Raw genomic sequence first — 20,929 nt, forward strand, 5'->3', positions numbered from 1 at the left:
GCTGTAAATCCTACTATATTCTCTCTACTCTCCTATTTCCAACTCCACCCACCTTCATTATTTCTACTTCCTGTGCCTTCCTACTCTGACCCTCCGAATCTTCTCACTCATTTCACTCTTGCCCTCCACCCTTTTGATGTTGCTACTCCCTCCTGCTCTCCATGGCTCTCTCCTCGACACTACTAATCCCTCCTCCACTCTAGTACCTCCACTCCACCACTCCCTTCTCTACATGACTACTCCTTCCTTCAAACTACTACTTCCTCCTCTACACTCGTACTACAACATTCTCCTACCTCCTCTTCAGTCACCCTCCATTCACTCACTAAAATCCCTCCACAAATCACAATCGCTAGCCTTAAGCGCACACTTGCAGCACAGTACCGTTTGCATGCACCAGCCAGTTCCTCGCCTGCTATAGATCTCCCCTCCAGGCTCTGATCCACAGTCTTTCCTGCTGGTCTCTTCGACGGCCACTGCCTCCTGACTTCATCCGAGCCACCCACAAAACGTCCTGCTTTCTGGGGTTTCTTTTATACCCCTCCCCATTCTCTGTTTGGTTGTCAGGATCGGTGCCTGTCTTCCACACCTAGGAAGCGTTGCATACAGAGAAACTTTCAAATAACAGTTTAAGCCCTGCCCTTTTCGCATCATGGGGCTGCTGTGATATAGCAATGGCGGCCCCCATTGCACGGCATCCGTGTTCTTGTTGGGGGGAGGGGCCCCTAAGGTTTACCCAAGGTTAATAAAGTAATTTTTGTTGGTTGAAGTTCCTGGTTCTCTAGGGTGTCTGCAGCCCTTTTGTTGCTGCCGGCACTGGGGAGCAGTATATGCTGTCTTTAGGGACTGCTTAGGCTCAAGGCCACGTCTTCTGTTGGTGCTCTCTGTTGGTCCATAGTTTGCATACAGCTGTCATGGAGCACCAGTGGGTTGGACAGCATTGCTGGTCTTCTCCTTGGGCTGCTGCGTTAATTTTGGGGCTGAAACCAAAAAGAGTAACCTGACAAGTGTTTGAAGCAGGAGGCATTGGATGATGCAAAGGGGTACTGTTCATATAAAGACAGGCTCTTGGGGAGGGGACAAGAAATTGGACCCTCAACTGCCACCAGCCCTCCACTTTGTAAGGACTGGCCCTGCCTTTCACCCTGGTAGGCCTCCCACCTCAGGCGAGATGGGTTCCTATCCCCTTGTGTCAGGGTCAGGTTACTGGCCTTGTTGAATCGATTAGATCTTGGGTTATTCTCTCTGAATACCATTCACCCAATCCGCCAAACCCATAGAAATCATATTGTAAACAGGAACTCAGTAGTTCTGATCTGCAACCATCAACACCACAGGTTTTGAATCTTCCTCTCCCACTGTCCCAATTATAGCGCCCCTGCCCTCACAACTTTCTCACAGTGCCAAGTGCAGCGAGGCCAACATTAGTGGCAGAAGTGCACTATACAAGACCCCTTGCATTACCTTAGCTGGGAGAATTACAGGGGTGGAGCAATCCAAATCCCTTGCAGAATCCAGATTGTAGCAGCTGCAACTCTTCTAGGCACCTGCAGAATCTTTTGCAGTACTTTAACACTGATGCTTTGGCATGCATTGTATTGGAGTCATGTGTATATAGCGCCATTTCCCCATTCGTATGGCCTCGATGCGCTTTGTGGTTGGAACGCCCTTGGGGAACCACAGTCCACGTATGGGAGATTCTAAGTTGACTTTAATATGCGCTTGTGCATTCTGCCAGGTTACGATTTAAGAGGGCTGGCTGGGCACTATTAAGCAACCCGGACTTCCGGCACGTTAGCGGGTGCTGTTGATGGTTTGAGATGGAGTGCTAGTGCAGGAGACTCGATGTGTGCCCAGCTAGACCAAATATTACTCAGGTGGTCGCTGTATATTAATGACAGGTGTTGAGGCATGCCAGGGGTTTCAGTGTGGACGGCTATGCAAGCTATTAGACGGAATTTGGCATAGTCATTGCTGCATTGTAGAGTGCATGGATGGGGAGCCGTGCCCGTGGCATGTGTCCACATTTATATGCATACCTTGGACTCGGGACTGATTTTTTTTTTCTTTGTCGTTTTCTTAGGTCTTTCTAGACGATAGACTGGTCGTTACAGTGCATCTTCTGGTGGGGGTTAGCATACTACCTATGGGAAGGAACTGGCTGGTGGCATTCTGCGTGGTAGTTTGGCTTTCAGCGCGGCCTTGTTTGCATTACATTTATCCATGAGAGAAGTTCAGAGTAGTGGGCTCAAGGTGTTCCAGATGGTGTAATGTCTTTGCCTTGTTTCCAAAGTCAATACCGATCTGGTAGAGGAACTCTCACAAAAACATACTTGTAAGAAAGGACTGTTGGCAGAGCTGCAAAATCATGGGATGCTGGTGACTTCGAGCTACCTGCAGATACTTACGGTAACCCATCAGTGTAAAGAAATGTATGTCTTAATATGTTAAGCTTGAAGAATTCCTGGAAGAGGTTAATGGGACTGCTTTGTAAGCTCCTGCATGTATCCTTATTCAATAATTGCCTTGTGGTGAGTTATTGGTGTGGAATGGGATGTTTGGCTCCTATGGGAAGGAAGGGTGTGGGAATTAGTTTTTCTTGCGAATTTCACAATTTAATCTTCTGTCACCTTTTTTGGTCACTCTGCAGTCCTCTCCCTCCACCCCCCCTGCCCTCAAACTCACCACCGGCAGAGTGCTATTGTGATAAATAGGTGGGGGGGGTCCCTTATTAGGAAATAGTTCTATTTGTTCAATTGGCATATGTTCTTTGCTCTCCATTTTGCGTTTTGAGAGTTGGGGCATTTGGCCTTTTTTCTTTCTATTTCAGTTGTGATGTACATTTAAAAAATCTTCTTTCTGAATAGCACTGTTATTACACACCAAATATGAAACGCACCTGCAAGAGGACAAAACCACCTGCTGCTGCTAACCTTTCGTTTGATAGTAGTTCGGAACCTCCGTTACTTTTTAAAGCACAGTTGGCTTCAAATTAAGCAACTTGACACTGTTCAGAATCACCCGAATAGGAGCCTAACGCAGTATAGTATAGCCTGTGACTAGATTTCCCTTAGTTTTGTTGGCCCGCTATATAGTGCAACACTGTTTTTCACTCGTATAATGTTTTAGATCTAATAGTTCTCCCTCTCTTAATATTGCCCCTGCTTTGTGACTGCGAACCTTGCTCTGGTCCTCGTTTTGAGCGTAGGTTCATAGAGATCCTCATGCACGGAGTACTGGGTCTCAAATGGAGCACAACTTTCCCTAAAACCAATTATGATATATCCCTTGTGGTAACTGATCCTGATGCCCATTGCTTATCACTGGTTAAGTCTATCTAGATATTTAAACTTCATCAGGAAAACTAAGTTACATGAGTTAGCTTTGCCACATCAAGTATTACCTTTCAATTAATCTAATGTAGCTTTAAAGGAAATAATAGTGTGAATTCTGAATGCGGCCTACAAACCCAGCTGCAGCGTACTTTGTTCAAAATCTGGCATAACGTGCAGGTTTTTGTTTGAAACAGATGAAGGTTGATGGTTTTATGTTTTCCATGCATGTGTGAAATGTTCTGCTAATTAGGAAGGGTGGGCGATGAGGACAACTGATGCACAGGATTTAGGAAATATTTGGCCACTAAGATTTGAGAGAAAATATGGCTATTCTTTTGGGGTACATTGGCACACTTCCCGTTAGCCTTTTTACTTTTGTTTAAATAGGGGCTCGAAAATTAAGGTAGCTGGAATGGTGACTGAAGCGAACTATGGTTATGTCAAGCAAATTATCCTCCAACTTCAATGTTATTATAGGACAAAGGAGTGAGAAAGAAGAGCTAGGTTTAAGTCGACTTGGGCTGGTAGATTGGTGTAGAATCTCATAACCGAGGATCTCAAATGTGTTTACATTGCTGCCTCATTTCTAAGAGCTTCTGGATCGCTCGATGTTTGTTGCTACCCTGTTTGATTGTGTGTATGTTTATTTTTAATGTTTGAATCAGTGTTCTTGTTATGGACAATTTGCCTAAATGTGAGCAACAAAGGGCTGAAAGAGTTTTGGGGTAAAAGCATAGGAAGAGTATTGGTTACTGGTGCTTTGTGTGAAATGGGTATACTGTATAGGCCTTATGGTCATTATGTGTAGATATGGAATGTATGCAATATTGATTTGTGTTGCTTTATACATGTTAATCTTATGTGCGTTTTGAGATCTTCATCTGATAATGGCCACTGTGCCACATATACCTGGACATTTCAATTTACATCTGCATTTTCTTTTTGATTCACCACTATTTTGGTAAACGCTCACTTTGCACCTATGTTTACCATGTTCCACTCGAGTCCTCTGATGTTCAAACTCCTTGACCTTTTCTTTACTCTTTAATCATTGCCCGTTTTTATTACCCAATGGGGAAGATGTTCAAAGAGTTTTAGATGAATGGAAAGAGTACAAGATGGGTGTTCCGACATACGGTGCCATTATCCTTGATGAGACACTTGAAAATGTAAGTAAACCTAGTTACATAACTTACATTAGTTTTCAGTGCTGGTTCGTACCGCTTGTCGTCTTATCAGTTTATTTGTTTTGAACATCATTGAAAATCCATTTGCGAAAGCGAGTGGTTAATGCATTTGAGTGGTTTTGTCAACTGTGGATGTTTATTGTTTAACGAAGGTGTCGCACCTGTATTCATAATTTACTTTATCTCAGTGTTAATTTAGCTTGTATGAATTTAGCAGTTTTGTCATCAAATGGCAAAGCTGCTTTGTGTAAAATTTCAGTATTTGTTTAGTACCACACTCCCAGGAGTGTTGTGAAGTGGGTGATTGAAGGGACTTGGACTGCCTACGACCACTTGTAATCCTCTGGGACCAAGTGGCAGTAACAGTAATTCCGTTTGGCAGTATTTCAGTGCATTTAACCCCAAAATATCGCTAAACTTGAAATGAGTCCCACATTTCAATATCTTTCTATCCCTAAGTGCTCCATAGAGTTTTTGCCCCTTCTAATTGAGCCAAAAGTAGTGATTGTATTGTTTTAATTGCACTATTGCCATGTTAGAACTAGAGGCCCACAGATTGTGCATTTTCAAAATGGTTCGGCATTGAAGAACAATAGCACCAAGGTACCTTATTACTAACCCATCTAGCAGTAATACAGTCTAATATGTTATTGGTTAGAGCTGTCTTGTTATTTGAATGGTTTGCTAGCCATAACTTAAGTGGAGCACTCTCCCACAGCTGGGATATAGGATTAATTCCCAATTCAGTATACATTTTATAGCCGGGTGAGCATACCGGTAGGCCTAACAGCTTACAGTAAAATAGTTTTTCAGCTATCTGGATCTTACCTGGTTCCTCAAAGCCCCACACGTCCACGCCAAACAGTTGCACTAGCACGTGCTGGTTAGATGCCCAATATGACTGGCAATGACTTGCGTCTATAAAGAGAACAACGTTTATTAATAGCCCCAATACTTTGCTTTATCTTTGTTATGGCAGTAGATAGATGTTCAAGGGCCCTTAGATATTTTTTAAACTTGACAGCCAGGTATGTGAAATTATCTTTTTCCAGTATTCTGTCCTCAGTGCTAGTGTAGTAAGCAAATTTCCTGTTCGGGTGCTTCTTTGGGGGGAGAAAACTGACTTTTATGTATTTACCTTTAGGTCTAGAGTATTTATACGTTTCACGTAGCTGGTTATACGTTTCTGTAAAGAACAAGGAGTCCTGGCAAAAAGGGTGGCATCACCTGCATGTGCTAGGACTGGTACTCTTATGGAGCTGAAATCAGGGACATCCGTTTGACTGTCCAATAGGGCCATTACTAATGTATTGCTATAGAGGGATGACCGCAAGGTTGCCAATATACAACCCTGTCAAACTCCTCTAACCTTTAGCCAGGGCTTGTGTTCACCTAATCGCCCTACTGTAACCGCTGCCCTACTCTTATGGATTTGGACCAGAACTATGGACATACTTTCCGGGATGCCCATATCACAAATCACTTTGACCTGTTAACACAATCAAAGGTTGTGGAGAGGTCCATAAATGCCACATGTATAGGTTCCACATTGATGAATCGTCCCGGCCTCCCTTGTGCCCCTGAGAAGTGCTACATGCGGCCTTATACCGCATCAAGGGTCTACGCAGATATAACCACATAACCCGACCCAGATCGACCTTTACTGGCTCCCACTGCATGCACCCACGAATCACCTAAAACTCTTGCTGCATCATCTATAAGCCAGTCGCCCTCAAGACCCCCAGCTACCTTGCAGAGAAATTCAGCATCTCCAGCGGACAGCACACCACCAGAAGCCAGGGCACGTGCAGACTTGAAATCCAACGCTGCAAAAAGGAAAAGAACCGAAAGCAAGCCTTCTCGGCCTATGCCCCTAGACTATGGAACTGCCTCCCCGTCTGCATCTGATTCGCCCCCATGCTCCTACAACTAAAAGAACTGAAGGCCCACCTTTTCAAGGAATTGCTCTGCCTCAACACCTAGACCATCACATTGCCCCTAGCGCCACCTGACTCGCTAGATGCCGCCTGCCCCTCTGCTCCCCACCATGCAGTACACCTGTACCCCTTCTGTTGGACAGAAAAAGCTTGTTCCCTGGCTGTTCCGAAGAAGATTAAATCCTGTCTAAATAGAAGAGGGATCCACGAGTTGGGAAACATGAGTGCAATGATTAGAAATAACATTGGTTCACACTCCTCAAACAGATCGGCAGCAGGACAGCACTTTTGGCCTGGATTTCAGCAGTGTGACAAATCGAGGGAATTTAGCCCTTCTCCCCAAGGGAGAGCCCCTTCCTGTGAGTCTAGGGAGGTGAGCCCACTCTGCTACACCCTCCTTAGTAACGTGGGACCTCATCGGGAGAGACTCTCCCTAGAGGACATGCACCCCCCCCCCGTGAGGAACTTCCTACAGTTGTATGCACTATGGCCTCCGTAAAAGGCTCCACAGAACCAGAGGCCTTTGTGTATCAAGACTGGAACAGGGAAACTCCTCAGATACTATTATCTTATTGGAAATTAACATGTCCCTTTAAATCCAAATGGCGGATAAGTGGCATGGAAAGTGGTCTGCTTGGAATATTTCTTTCTTGGCTATTGTTGGTGTGTCTTTTGCCTGCTGGAGTGAACGCTGAATCTAGAAATCCTCAGTATACCGCTGAACATGCAGCGGGTAAGTTGCATGGAAAGGGGTCAGCGGTGGACAGGGGGACGCAGCGGTAGCGGCATCTAATTGGGAGTTTTGTTGCTCTCTACTGGGCGTTGAGTAAAACCTTACGGAAAAGTGCTTCCTGACATTTTCGTACTAAGATGCAGCACTGCAGAAGTAAGGGAAGGGAAGAGATGCTAACCCTGCAGGAACGCATTGCAGCACTTATGTTTATTCATATGTTGACAAACTTATTTACAGTGTTTTACGTGGTGACTGCAGGGCTCTTGCCCTTTGAATTGCTTGAGACGGCTACACGCGGCAACTGCGGGGCACCGCCCTTTGAGCCGTGTGTGCTTGAAAGTGATTTATATGCGACAATACAGTCAGGCAAGACCTTTGCAGTAGATAAATATTACAACGATGAAACGCCACCCTTCCCGCAAATCCACACTACGTAGCGCTGCTGCCCGCTTTCTATGTACAAATAAAAAAACGAGGTGCACTGTTCAAACCAAAGTGTACTGCAAATGAGAAACCACAGCTCAAGCAAACGCACCTTTCTCAATCCACCATAACAGGCTTTTTTCAAGCTAAGAATTCCAATAAAAGGAAACGCCCCTCTATATCTTCGACTGAAACACTAGACAACACTCTTTCCCATGCAATAGACAATAATAACTCTCTTTTGAAGATAGTCGTCGGCCTTCAGTGCGCATCTCTTGGAGGCGGAAAAGAACTGCCCGACAAAAATAACGAGGATGACTTCATTGATCTGGACTTGTCTAACTCACCCGAGTTGGCAGCATCATCACCCATAGGTTCCTCAGATTTCCTTGAAACTAGTTACGAAAGTCCGCAGTAAACAAGGACGTTTGGACAAGCTTAGCGCCTGATTCTAATGACATAAACATCATTATCTCGAAGTGGGTGCCATTTCAATCCTATTAACTACTATAGCCAATGATCGAACAGACCTTAAATCTACACTAACAAAGGTGATCGAAATAATAACAGTGCTTGCAAAAAATCTACCTACTGATCCAAAATTAAAGAGGAGAAAGGATTGCAAACATTAAACTATCTAGCACTCCTCTGGCACCCACAGGGGGAAAATCTAAACCATCTACTTTTGGCACCTTGTCCTTTTTATTCACTCGGACGAAGCCCCTACCAAAAACTGGGACTATGAGGAAATGCACATCCCGTCGGTCTGAGAGCTAAAAAAAAACCTATTTTTTAAAAAAAAAACACCTTGGCGGCGAAAATAAAGAGCATGCCTAATTTCCAAAGCAGTAGAAAGAATAACTTCACACTCCAGTCTGTTGAAAGGAATTAAAATATAAAAACATTTGAAGCAAAACCACAAAAAGTGAAGAAAAATTACAGAAGTAACAAATACCTTGTCAGATGGAATGGTTCTGCAAGTCCATCTATATGGCCCACCAGATCCTTGCTGTATCGATACACTGCATAGACGAGCACAGAAACCCGGAAACACCGACGGGGAATTCGTAGCTCCATGCCATCGCACAAATCCAACTAATGATTGGCTACAAACTTTCCCAGACGCAAACAGGCTTGGAGTGCTAAACACTAAGGCCCAACTTGAGATCATTCCACCAGTCGACAAAAATCCTAACGCCATGTCATTTGACAAACCAATAATCACAAGTAGCATAATGAAAGACCTGGGTAAACTGATCATTTTGGAGGAAAATTAACCCTACTAATCAAAGCCCTTTTTTTAACGGGTCTCGCATATTGACTTTATTTAAGCAGCGACCCTATTTTGATTTCATCACTTCCTGTGATGTTATTAGAATTGAGCTACCAGGGGTTGGCAGTCCTACAAATTGGGCTCTTGTGGAGTTCTATTCATCATTGATGGTGGATTTATTAGAAACGCATGCAGCATCGTTTCTCCAAATGGGTTCATACCTTATAATTTGCCGCAAGGCTAAAAAATGAAGTTCCGAAGACGCTCCACAACAAACAAAAACATAAAAGACGCGCGATACTTGGAAAGAGAAACACTGCGTGCTCTCCAAGCTGTCAGTGACTCAGCAGCGACCAATGCTCATGAAGTTGAATTTTGGAAACTCGAACGCTTCGCAAATGATGCAAACTGTCTTATGACCTATAAAACCAACCAAAATTGGATATGCAGTAGTACACTTGGGCATCGCTCATTCTTTATCCACCCTGCCGAGATAGAGTTCATAGTGCCAAGCAATGCATTTATTTTACGGGAAACATGGTGTTCTACTTCGTTTGATATAGATGGCTAACCGACCATATTTAACCATGCAGTCCCTTCAAAAAGGGGATGTGCCAGTGGCAGCCCATCTTAAGGCGCAAAATCTAATTTGACCTTGACCCAATTTCCAAAAATAATTGCTTCTCCTTATGTCCCATCGGCAATATTACAGCCGACAGCAAATATGTCATCTTGTGTTTTGATCATAATCGTATACGACGCCCCTGGGGGGATCCCATACCAAACTTATATTCTGTACAATTGTAGACACAATATCAGTGGTATGCACAATTCCCCACAGGACCTGACGTGATAGGCGGAGATTTAAACAAACAACATTTTCACCAGTTAACATATCCAACTTGGACAAAGATTGCTGTTGGCATAGTCTCGTTAACTCATTTGAACTGACATAATTGCATTTCATGCCGCTGACAACTCATACCGATAGCCATACCTGGACTAATGGAACTGTAAGATCCCATATTGATTATGTGATCACTGATGTAAATATGGCAAGAGTGTTGTGGAGCTGTTAAATTACTACTTACGGACTAGAATGAACACGCATTTTTAAGCTGGACAGTTGATTTGGGTATCGTGTTTTAAAAGAATGACAAGGATCTTGAATACCACGTGTAACGGAACCAATTACAACTGTCTGATGCCAATATAAAGGAAATCAACCACCTGTTATGACTTGACCAAAAAGAAATCAAGGAAGCCCTAAATTTGGCTGAGTGAAACTTGGAACGTATGATTAACGCCAAGGCAAAAAACTCTAATTATTAGCCGTTGCGAGATAAGTCATGGTAATAAAAAGAATGCACCATTCGATCCGATGATAAAGCCAAAAAGCGGATTCATGGTAGGGATTGGGCAGCAATCTGGAGCAAGCTCGTGCTAAGTAAACTCAAGAAACAACGCATAGCAAATCTGGCCACACAAGTATAAAAACAGGTTGAAACAATAAACACTCAACAAACAACTTGAATTGGCTGAAGCTATTCGAATGGCTAAAAACACACGATGCACACACATTTTGGTCCAGCTATAACAAATTCAGGAAATCCTTGTCCTTAATCCTATATCATAGGAAACGTGGTACAAATGCATCAAGGATTTATATAATAAACAGAGAACCACTGATTCAAAAGTGGTACCTGAAAATAAAAACTTAATTTCAACAAGTTTGACATACAGGAAGATACACTGGTCAGAATCATTGTAAAACTGAGCGCTCACGGGCTCCTGGGCCTGATGGTATCCCAAATGTAGCCCACAAAGTCCAACCAGACATATGGGCGAACATATTGAACATGCTATACTCCCATATCGAACTGACCGGCATTACCCTTGATAGCTGGTGCAGATCTGTGCTTGTTCCCATTTTTTTTTTTAACTTTGTTTATTTTAAATCCAGGCAGGTTGACAAATACATAGCATATTAAGCAAAAACATAGGCGTGTTGTACCCCAGACATTTACATTTTCTACAAGTCTCTTCCCTCCCATTCCCATGGCCGAGTCCCTCCTTCCCAGGCTGTCTGAACAGTTGGAGGAGGCTTAACGCCTGGGTGAAGTCGCTCGGGGTGAGCTTTGTCTCTTGTGGGGTCTGGTACCCCATTGAAATCTCTTCCGATGATCGTTTGGCCTTCCACGAAGCGCGACAGGGAGGAGCCCAGTGAGTTATAGAAATTCGATTGGCCAGCGTTGGAGCGTATATCGAGACGAAGGTGTACAGATCTCCCAGCAGAAGGCATTTGACTGCTATGAATCGGCATTCTGGGCATATTTTCGTTTCTAGTATTTGTGAGTTTAGATCCTTCCTGAAGAGGATAGCTGTGCCTCCTTTCTTGGATCCTCCTGAGGCAAAGAATTGGAGTCGGAATAAACGAGAGCGGAGCCGGCTAACGTCCGCCAGTAACAGGTGGGTCTCCTGGAGCATGGCTACCGCAGCTTCCTCATCTTGGAGTTTTAATAGGACCGCCTTTCGTTTATTGGGAGAGTTCAGCCCATTGACATTTAGAAAGAGGAGTCTTAGGGTTTGGTAGTCCAGTGCCAGGTCACTCCCCGTCATTTGCATTGGGGGGGAGGTGGGAGGGTCGAAAGAGGATGGGTCAACCGCCGTTTCCGGTGTGAGCTAGGGATCCGTCATCCTGCACCTGAGGTTTTAACACGCAGGTCATAACTTTAACTAGAGGGTGGGCCGACATTGTGTGTGCGGACACACCCTTGGCCAACTGGGCCAACTAGCAACTCGAAGGTTGTGTACTATAGGTATCCAAGGACCTTGGGTTGAAACTGTCCTTGGCGTGGGTATGAGCCGTGGGTGTGGCCCACCGCCACCGTCGTCGTGCTTTGGTTATTTAGCGATGAGCTGGTAGTTCCTTGTTTGGGGGTAGTCGGAGGGTATGAGGCCGCTGTAGAGTAAGTTCGTGAGACGTAGGTCCGCCTCTGGTTACCTTCTCCTATTGTTCCACTGTATCTTGGACCACGAGGAGTGCCTGGGCTTCGGGGAGGGGAGTGGTTCAGAGTCTCCAGCCGCCTCTGGATTCGGTGAGGAGGCCTCCCTGGGTGGGGTTGGGTGCATAATTTTATTTGCGTCTTCCATGTGACTAATTCGTCGTATAGTGCCTTTGAATGAGAATTGCAGCGCCGTTGGGAATAGCCATCTATATCGCACTTATTGATCCTGGAGAAAGAGTGCCAGGGGTCGGAGAGCTCTTCTTTTCTGAAGGGTGAGTAAGGAGAGATCTTGATAAATCTGGAGTGGTGTGCACTGAAAGGAGAGCTCGTCTCCCGTACGGTTAATCGCTGAGATGGCCTCTTTGGTCGTAAAGAAATGGACCCTGGTAATGACATCTGGGGGGAGGTCTGAGTCCATCTATGTCTATGGGTTCGGTCTAATAAAAGCTGGGATTTGTCTAGATCTGGGAGCAAGGCATGGAATAAGTTCCCAATGTATTCCGGTAGTTTATCGGGGATGGAGGATGGAACGCCTCGGATCCGGTGGTTGTTGCGACGCGCCCTGTTTTCCAGGTCCTCTTGTTTAAACTCTAGGATCTCATATTTGTCTTGTAAGGCATGAATGGATCTCTGGATTTCCCCTAGGGCGGTCATGTGATCTTGTGAATGTTCCTTGATCTCCCCTAGCCTCTGCTCCACCTCCGTTACCCTCTGGTCTGTCTGTTCTACTTTGGTAGTGAGTTCCGATAGGCAGGAGTGAAATTCTGATTTAATGTCCTCCATGAATGCCACTAGGTCCCCTCTGGTAGCTAGGGCATCTTTTTCCTCTTGCTGCTTTTGTGGAGTGAGTTTAGGGGGGGTCGTGTTACTGCTTTTGTCTGATGCAGTGAACATAGTGGCTATGTCCATGCCTTTACTGGCCTTTGTTTGTTTGGACATGGTGGCCATGTAGGGGGCCAGATCTGAGGCGGTCGAGGGATTCTCCAGGGGGCACTTGGGTTATAGAGTCAGATCCGGCGAAGTCTTGGTTATTGCTGGGCCGGTCGGTGATGCACCTCCAAGGATAGATATCGTGGGGCCTTTTCGCCTGCAGGGAAGAGCCGGAGGTCAGCTCCGTTGCACCCAGCCGGATCGGCCTGCTGAGTGGGTGCGTGGGCCGGGGCGCCCCAGGAAGCTCGCGGGGGGAGGGAGTTCGTGTTAGGTTGGGCCTCAGCTAGTAAAGTCGGCTATGTGGCACGTTGGCCCGGATGAGCGTGGGTTTGTTATGGGCGTGTGCTGGCAATCCTCAGTGAACTTCTGCAATGGGGAAGGACCTTGCAAGTATGCTGATGGGCTGTCCCAGTGGGGCCGGTTCCTGTGATGTTAGTGGTAGTCTTCAGAGGCGAGGGGGGGTGTTCGTAGGTGTAGCCGGTGGCCCACGGTAATGGGATCAGAGTGTGGGTTCCCGGCAGGGGCACCCGGCAGATTGGAGGGAGCTGGGGCTGTTGTTGTTAGCCCCTGCCCAAGAGGCAGGCTAGGTCGGGCCCGCAGCGCCTGGTTATTTTAGTGGGGTTGCCCACGCCTCACGAGACTCCTGGGGCCGTGGGCGGACTGTGGGCCGGGAGCAGGCGGGGAGGTTCCCTTTTGAGGCCTCACGCCCCTGATGCTGGCTCCCCTGCAGGGGGACTCCGGTTCACCCCGCAAAAATCACCCGTCTGGCTGGTGCTTCTGGTGTCGAGCGCTAGGAATAGCGGCCATGACTTTCCGTGGGGCGGGCTGGGAGGGGGGTGGGGAGCCCCTACCCCTGTTATCCGTTGGTGCTGTTCTGAAGGAATGTGGGCACCCACACAAGGGCCTCCGCCGGGACGGGCTCACGGTGCAGTTGTTGTCAAGTTAGCCTGAGGGTGGAGGGGTGGTGGGGGAAGAGGCCAGCTGCTTTGTGTAGCTTGCTCCTGCCGGTGTCTTGATCCTGTGCGGGGCTTGGCAGGGCCCCCCGCGGCTGTGGTCACTATGCAGCCCGAGCGGGAGCCGAGGCTGGATCCTCAGCCGAGGGCCCCTCCCCCGCTCCGGGTCACTGAGCGCCGCTTGATCGCCTGGTCCGGGGACGCCTGATGGCGGTCTGCTCCTCTTTGCCGGCTCTAGCACACTCCCCTCGTAAGGCTTTAGGTCAGTTCAGGGAAAGAGGGAGGGAGGGAACCATCCGCCCCATGTCTTCTGTACTCGCTGGAGTCCGGAGCATGAGCGGAGCCCGGCGGGAGCCCCCTCCGCGGATGCAGCTGATGTGTGCTCCGGGCGGGGACCGAGGCCGGGCCGCTCGATGCTGCCTGGTCCGGGGGGTGTTGAAGCGGCGTCAGATGGCAGTCCGCTCCTCCTCCTCGGCCCCCTCAGCACTCACACTCCCGGGTTCCTATACGGCCGCCATCTTGCCTCCCGGCTGGCGCCGAGTGGCAGCTTCAGCGGCTGATTTCAGGCACAACACTCCAGCGTTAGACGGTCATCTTTGACCTCGACATTCTCTAGCAGTTCCGATTGCCTTGGATGGGATCGGTGGCTCGTTGGGCTCAAAGGAACAGCTTCATTTTAACGGCGACGCGGGTATCCCACGGGCAGCTTTAAGGGAGCGACCACATAGATGGCGCTCCAAGCCACGCCCCTCCGCTTGTTCCCATTTTTAAAAAAAGGCGATAGATCGGAACACCCCCCCCCCCCCCCTGCCAGGCCCCAACTATAGCTTTTTGGCCTTGATGGACACGAGTCAGAAGATTTTCTCCAGCATATTGCTTAGAGAATTAGGTATCTGGGCCGAAAATGCTAATATCCTAAGCAGATATAAAACGGGATTTAGAAAATGTTACAGCACTATTACTAATATCTGCACACTCCAATATCTTAAAGCAGAATATAGTAATTAGAACAGGAAAAATATGTACTACTGCTATGTTGATTTTAGAAAAACTTTCCATCTGGTCTTGCGATCATTACTCTGCCCCAGGTCTTTAGTTTTGGCCAATGATCCAATCCCAAATTGGTCACCTGGCAATTTGAAGTCTGAGACAAGCAGTGGAGGTACAAGTGAAACGAATTGCTAAATTAAACACAGATACCTGTCGGAATATGGAGAAGATGGAAACCAGGCACAATCAATGTGAAGCCTTGATAGGGGAACGAGACCACATGAATACATATAAAAGGATGAGCGAAACCATATAAAAGGAGGCATCACTTGTGAGGACCCAACGGAGAGCGAGCACGAAGGATACCAGACCGCTGAGAAGCCCAAGAGCTTCATGGGCCAAGGATCTGAATCGGCTGTGGAGAAAGACATACCTAAGATGTACAAACTCCAGAGAGCACCAAGGAGATGGGAGTCTGAAGTCGAACCGACAAAAGGGTAAGCCTAACTGGCGCCGACTTTGAATGTGGGTAGGCCACTGCATGCCCAGGAGCATAGATAGCTGGTCAATGCACAATACGTACTGGGCCACTATACCCCTGTGACTGTGTAGGTGTCAACCAGTGAACTGGGCGCTATGACCCAGAGACTGTTGGATCAGAGATCTAAATGGAGACCGATATTCATACTTGACGACTCTGTACTATAATTATCCCTTTTCTACACCTTTTGCTTAGATTGTTCAGAAAGGGAAACTCGCTTAGACCTGTAGGAATTAATACCATTACCAGCATGGCCGAGAATAAAGTCTTTTAGACTTTACATCTGTTGTGTGTCTTCTGTTGATTTGCCACGGATAATGGGCCTTAAGCTTCTTGCTAAACCTGTGTGTGAAACGCTGCATGCTGTGAAAGGGAGTTTAAAAGCCCAGCATGAACTGAGTGTGTTCCCTTACCAGAAGTACTGCTTACCGTGAAATTCCTTTTTAGGCTAAATTGAACTGAAACAGTACCAATTGCTTGAAAGACTGCATGCTAAGAAAGCTTTAAATCCTAGAATGAACTGAGAAAAATTAGTTGCCTAAAACGCTGACTGCTCGGAAATTAAGTCCTAATTGCCAAAGCAAATTGTCAGACACCCCACATGCTGACCAGTAAAGTCTCGACTCAAAGACAAAGGCCCACCCAGGCAGTCAACCTAACTTGGAAAGTAAAGCTTTGCTTGGTTTTAATTTGTGGAGTTTGTCTTCTCATATTGTCAACTCTGTTGCCATTGACTCAGACTTGCCAGCAGAGAGATTCCCACTGCAAGCCTGTCCAGCACAAAGGGCCCCTAAGAGATGATTCCAATGATTGTAATAAAGCCACTTGAATCTTCCATGAATGGGTTAAATACATATTGGTAATTTTAGACTGTCACCAGATACCTAGAAGCCTTCCCATCACGTACCAACACCCCACACAACTTATTGTAGGTTCTAATACCATACTTTCCTCGAATTTGGTTCCCTTGCAATATTCTTTAATACTGAGTCACCCCTTTCATGTCACGGGTGAGATGAAGAAACCTTAGGAATAGAACCTCAATATTCCATCCCCAGATTGACAGTCTTGCAGAGAGATTCAATAAGACACTTTACCATCTATTGAGGAAGGTGGTGGATCTGGATGGCCGCAATTGGAATACCATAGTACCTGGGGTTTTGTTTGCCTTCTTAGTCTCCTCAAATAACTACAGGGTTTTCCCCATTTGAACTGGTGTATGAAGGGAATTCTTGGGGTGTCCTGGACCTACTCCAAGATTAATAGAAAACAATAGACCTCTGCTACCAACTTGGCAGACCACCTGGGCACATATGGAGTTGGCAAGGGGCACTGTCCATGAACACTTTTAGAACAGAACATTTGGTACTACCAGAATGCAAGCTTTTGTACTATCTAGGTTGGCGATAAAGCACTTGTTCAGATGCCCAACTGTTAAAGCAAGCCCCCTGCTCAGTGGTATGCCCCCTACACCAGCCTAATTAGCAAAAAGAAACACCAGGTCTTTCATATGAGCTGGTTTAAGGTATGGAAGAGGGAGTGCAACCCTTTGCGTTCATCACTAACCAATGAAAGGCAGGCTCCAAAAACCTGAGACTCTGACCACAGACCAGATGCATACATTTTCCTGAAGGATTTTTAAGCCTCCTTCTGTGAATGTCCCAGGCGAGTCGGCATTCTCCAGCTCTGCAAGTAAATGGTCCATGGGAAAATAATCTGCCGAAGACTTAATTGGTACCAGAAGGTCATAGGGAGGTAATCGAGCAAGAGGTAGAAATGAGGGGTGAGAGGAGACCTCTTACAGAGAGGGAGTTTGTCCCCTATTGTCTTTGTATGAAAACACATCAGAACCTAATGTGCTGTATCAACGTTCGGTCGGCCAAGTTTTTAACCGATTTTGATGTCTACTCTATGCCGTGCATAGTCAAATTGTTAGAACATTTAAGCCAGTTAAAATTCATCAGTATCTCGCCAAGGTATTTCAGCAGATACCATTAAACCTCAAAGTCTTTGCCACTCTACAAGGTCATTGTCAGTTTTATGTTCTCCCTTTTGAGTTTCATGGGGCCCTAGTCACGTTTCAAAGACTCTCAGACCCACCTGTTAAGTCTGCTTTGCACGTATGCCAGATAATATTGTGGTGATTCACAGCTCAACCTGGGAAGAAATATCTGGAACCGTTTGACGCAGACCTTGCATGAACCCAGCAATATGTACTTTTTACCACGCCAGCACTGCATTAAAGTACCTGGTGTTGGGGAGTTTTACTAAAGTCCACCAAAGGGAGGACTTGTGAAGACTCTCACGTGAGACACAGGCCCCAACTCTTCGTATATGCCTGAACCACACAAGGTAAGTAAAATATCTTTGTAATAACGAGTTCAGTTCAAATAAATGCTACAAGACCAACATAAAGCAGGTGAATACTTTGCAATTATTTCACAGACACCTTGTGCTTTAGTAGTTCATCCCTATTTAGTTATGAGAGTCTGAGTCCGATTTGGTGATCAAACATGCAAGGCACAAGCTGTAGACAGTTCAAAGGTTCCAGAGGGAAGTTTTCAATAGCAAGTAAAAGATTTTTGGGGAAACGGTTCAGGGACTTCGAAGAAGACTCCCTGAAGGCATACAGGCGTTGGGCCTGGGCGAACGTGTATGGGCAAACTCCCAAACGCCCAAATCAGCACTCCAGCATCACATGACCAGCAGAACAACTCTGGGTAAGTTCTACCAAGAGTCTCACAGTACCTTAGACGTGAAGAAGGTGCAGCACGATGCAGCAGCAGTAGACCTGGTCACCGGATTCTTGGTCAGACAGACGAAAGAAGGGACACTGGAACGAATCTCGCAGCAGCTGTTGAGTTAAGAGGCTTCAGACAAAGGATTCTTCGTGGTTCTGTAATTTTGGTGCCCTTTTGAAGACCCGTGTGAAGAACTATAACCGCCCGGTCAATTCATCTTTCTCAGTCCAGCACTCTGTCGAGGCGACGTCAAGGAGTGGAATCTTGCCTCTGGAGGTCTGGAAGGAGGATACCATCTTCGGAAGACGATGCACTGTACAGTGGCCGAGTCATTAGCGGATGGTTACTGGCCGCTGATTGTCCCCTCATCCCCCATCACCAAAGGGGGACCGCCACTGTGCGGTTGTTTTTGAAGAAGTCCCGAATATCATTGGTTTATTTGAGACTGTCCAACTTTATTTATGACTGGTTAGTTTCTTGAATATCCTGAACATTAGTTTGGTGAAGAAGCGAGATCAAGCTTTTACGTTTAACTTGCCTAGGGGAATTGACAAAGGAGCTTTCACTGTCGGTATCGGAAGGTGGTAACGGAAGGTGGTGACAGCAGTGCTCTTGCCTGATCTAATATTGTTGAAGTAGAAGACAGATTGCCGGTCATCGTCTTGCTGCATAGTTCATAGATGTATCACATGGGAATAGGAATTCACTCACTGTGTGCAAGTGCCAATTGTGTACAGGTTCCGGCTAGTACAACTGTAGCACACCAGAAGCCAACAGCACTCTGTGGCACTCCACCAATTTACATCTGTGCCATCATTGGTGCCAAAATAGACTGTTAAAATTCTCCATATGCCAGGTCTACTGAAAATACCATTGACGGGTATTACAGAATACTGATGTGTGCCTAGTCACACACACACACACACTCAAAGATTAGCACACATTTTACCGGTGCACTGGCTGCCTGTTAAACCCAGAATAGTGTTATGCTACTCACTCTTACGCACAAAACACTCTATGGCAGAGCCCCTTTTATATTTGACATGTTTCAAAAGGCACACCTTGTTGCTGGTCCCAGAGAAGGAAGGCACACCAGCATGTGGCAATCCCACGCTTTCAATGTGTTGAAGCCTTTGGTGGATCTTGTTCATTGTGAGCTATAACACGTTGGTATGTGCTACCTCAAGGTACTTGCAGCATCAAAGACAAATACCAACTCAAAAAATTAAAACGCTCCTATTTTGTCTCACCCCTGTTCATTATTACTCTAGTTTGCATCTCAGCAGTTACATACCTTAAGCTGTATCGCCATACTGTATCGAATAACAAAACAAAAAAAGCCACCTTGCTGTTATGCGCAGAGCCGCCACATAGTCCTCCAGTGTTTTACAAGTGCACTGGTGTCTCGTGTAGTATCACTTTCTCTCCAGTACCATATTTGGCTGTGCCACAAAGCGCTTTGAATTCTATATATTGCCTCTTGGTATTCATACAGCATATCCACTCAAGCTGCACGCATCGGTACTGGAAAATGTTGGACTGTGTGGCATTCCTTAATTATTTTTTTTACTTTCTGACCTACTCATCAGCCCATCTACCATAGCTAAATATGTATGGATTACTCTGCTTCATACCTTGGTTGCTGATGGGCACTGCCCAAGTCTCAGAGCTTGGATTCTGAGCACTCACTGTCCCAATTGGCCCCGTTATCGCTCTGGCGCCAGTGCTTATGAGATGGCTCTTATCTCCTGCGAGTGGGCCAGATTGTGCAATTGGATTCGGGAATTGTGAACAGCACGCACACCATTGCTTTGAGTGCATGGCTACTGTGACTCAGAAAGGGGTATAAAAGCGTGCCAGCGAAGTGAGATTGTACCCTGAGCAGCCACTGGAATGAGGTATACCATCCACTGCCAGCAGGATAGAAGGCATGCATCTGTGCAAATGATGGTGTGGGAGGTAGGGCGGAGTAGTAATGCAGATGGGTACTGCTGGCCGCAACTCTTCATTGTCTTGTTTAATTGACTTTAACTTTATGCAACTAACATAGATGTGTTAACATAAGTAGTAAGTATATTGTCCCGCTATAGATCCATGGAGCAAGCAACATACTGAATCTATCGGAAAGCCCTGAGAAATCTGCCACCCTGATTCTTGCATGTGCAAAGGGATCATGGCCTGACAGTTTATGCTGGCCTCCTTCCTTTATGTCCAAGACCGCTTTGCATATGGTTGGCGCCCTTCTATAAAAGAACAAAGACCATGGAAGGAAAACTGGTTACAGGAATTTCCTGTCGTTAGGATTACATCAAAGCTTTTCATCCCTCATGCATAAACAAACAAACAAACAAAGTATTGGTGTATATAACATGCAAGATAGCACAGTGATTTTAGGCACTTAGTGCACAACTCTGTAAACAATTAAGTTTGCAAATATACGTTCCATGTTTCGGCAGCAGAAAGATAGCATAATGCGCCTGATGCAGGGATCCCTGTTTAAAGTACAGGTCACTGTTTGAGACCCCAGCCTGGATGGGTCGAATTATGATGTAAATGTGTGCGTTTGTTTGCAAATCACTGTCCTCCAGCTTCCTCGCTCTGCCAAATAAGATGATACATGGAAAATCGCTGATTCTCGGTACCTCTTTTTCCTTACCTGCTGTATGTTTGAAGTAGGCACCATGAAGCGAAAGTGAACAGGATTTAAAAAAAACTGGGCATTACCTTGGGTTGGGTAGGCCCAAGTTCACTGCCCAAATTACCCCAGGTGTGATCTAGCTGTTAAGTGGTTAGCGTCCCTTCTTGACCAAATTGTGTAATCTTGGTTAAATTGCCATCTCCCATCTTTTCAGCTCAAGCTGTATTCCCCAAGGCCAAT

General features: G+C 46.1%; 1 protein-coding gene across 2 annotated transcripts in view; it reads left to right on the forward strand.

Annotated features, from left to right (window-relative positions):
• Positions 1 to 20,929, forward strand: part of DCP2 (decapping mRNA 2) — a 660,306-nt gene that overhangs the window by 113,946 nt on the left and 525,431 nt on the right. For both annotated transcript variants that reach the window (XM_069625507.1, XM_069625506.1), the window contains exon 3: positions 4,377 to 4,504. In XM_069625507.1, coding sequence (XP_069481608.1) covers positions 4,377 to 4,504 — 128 coding nt within the window. The remainder of the gene's footprint in view (positions 1 to 4,376; positions 4,505 to 20,929) is intronic.

Source organism: Ambystoma mexicanum, chromosome 6p, assembly GCF_040938575.1.
Source record: "Ambystoma mexicanum isolate Mex_15411 chromosome 6p, UKY_AmexF1_1, whole genome shotgun sequence".
In the NCBI taxonomy this organism is placed as follows: domain Eukaryota; kingdom Metazoa; phylum Chordata; class Amphibia; order Caudata; family Ambystomatidae; genus Ambystoma; species Ambystoma mexicanum.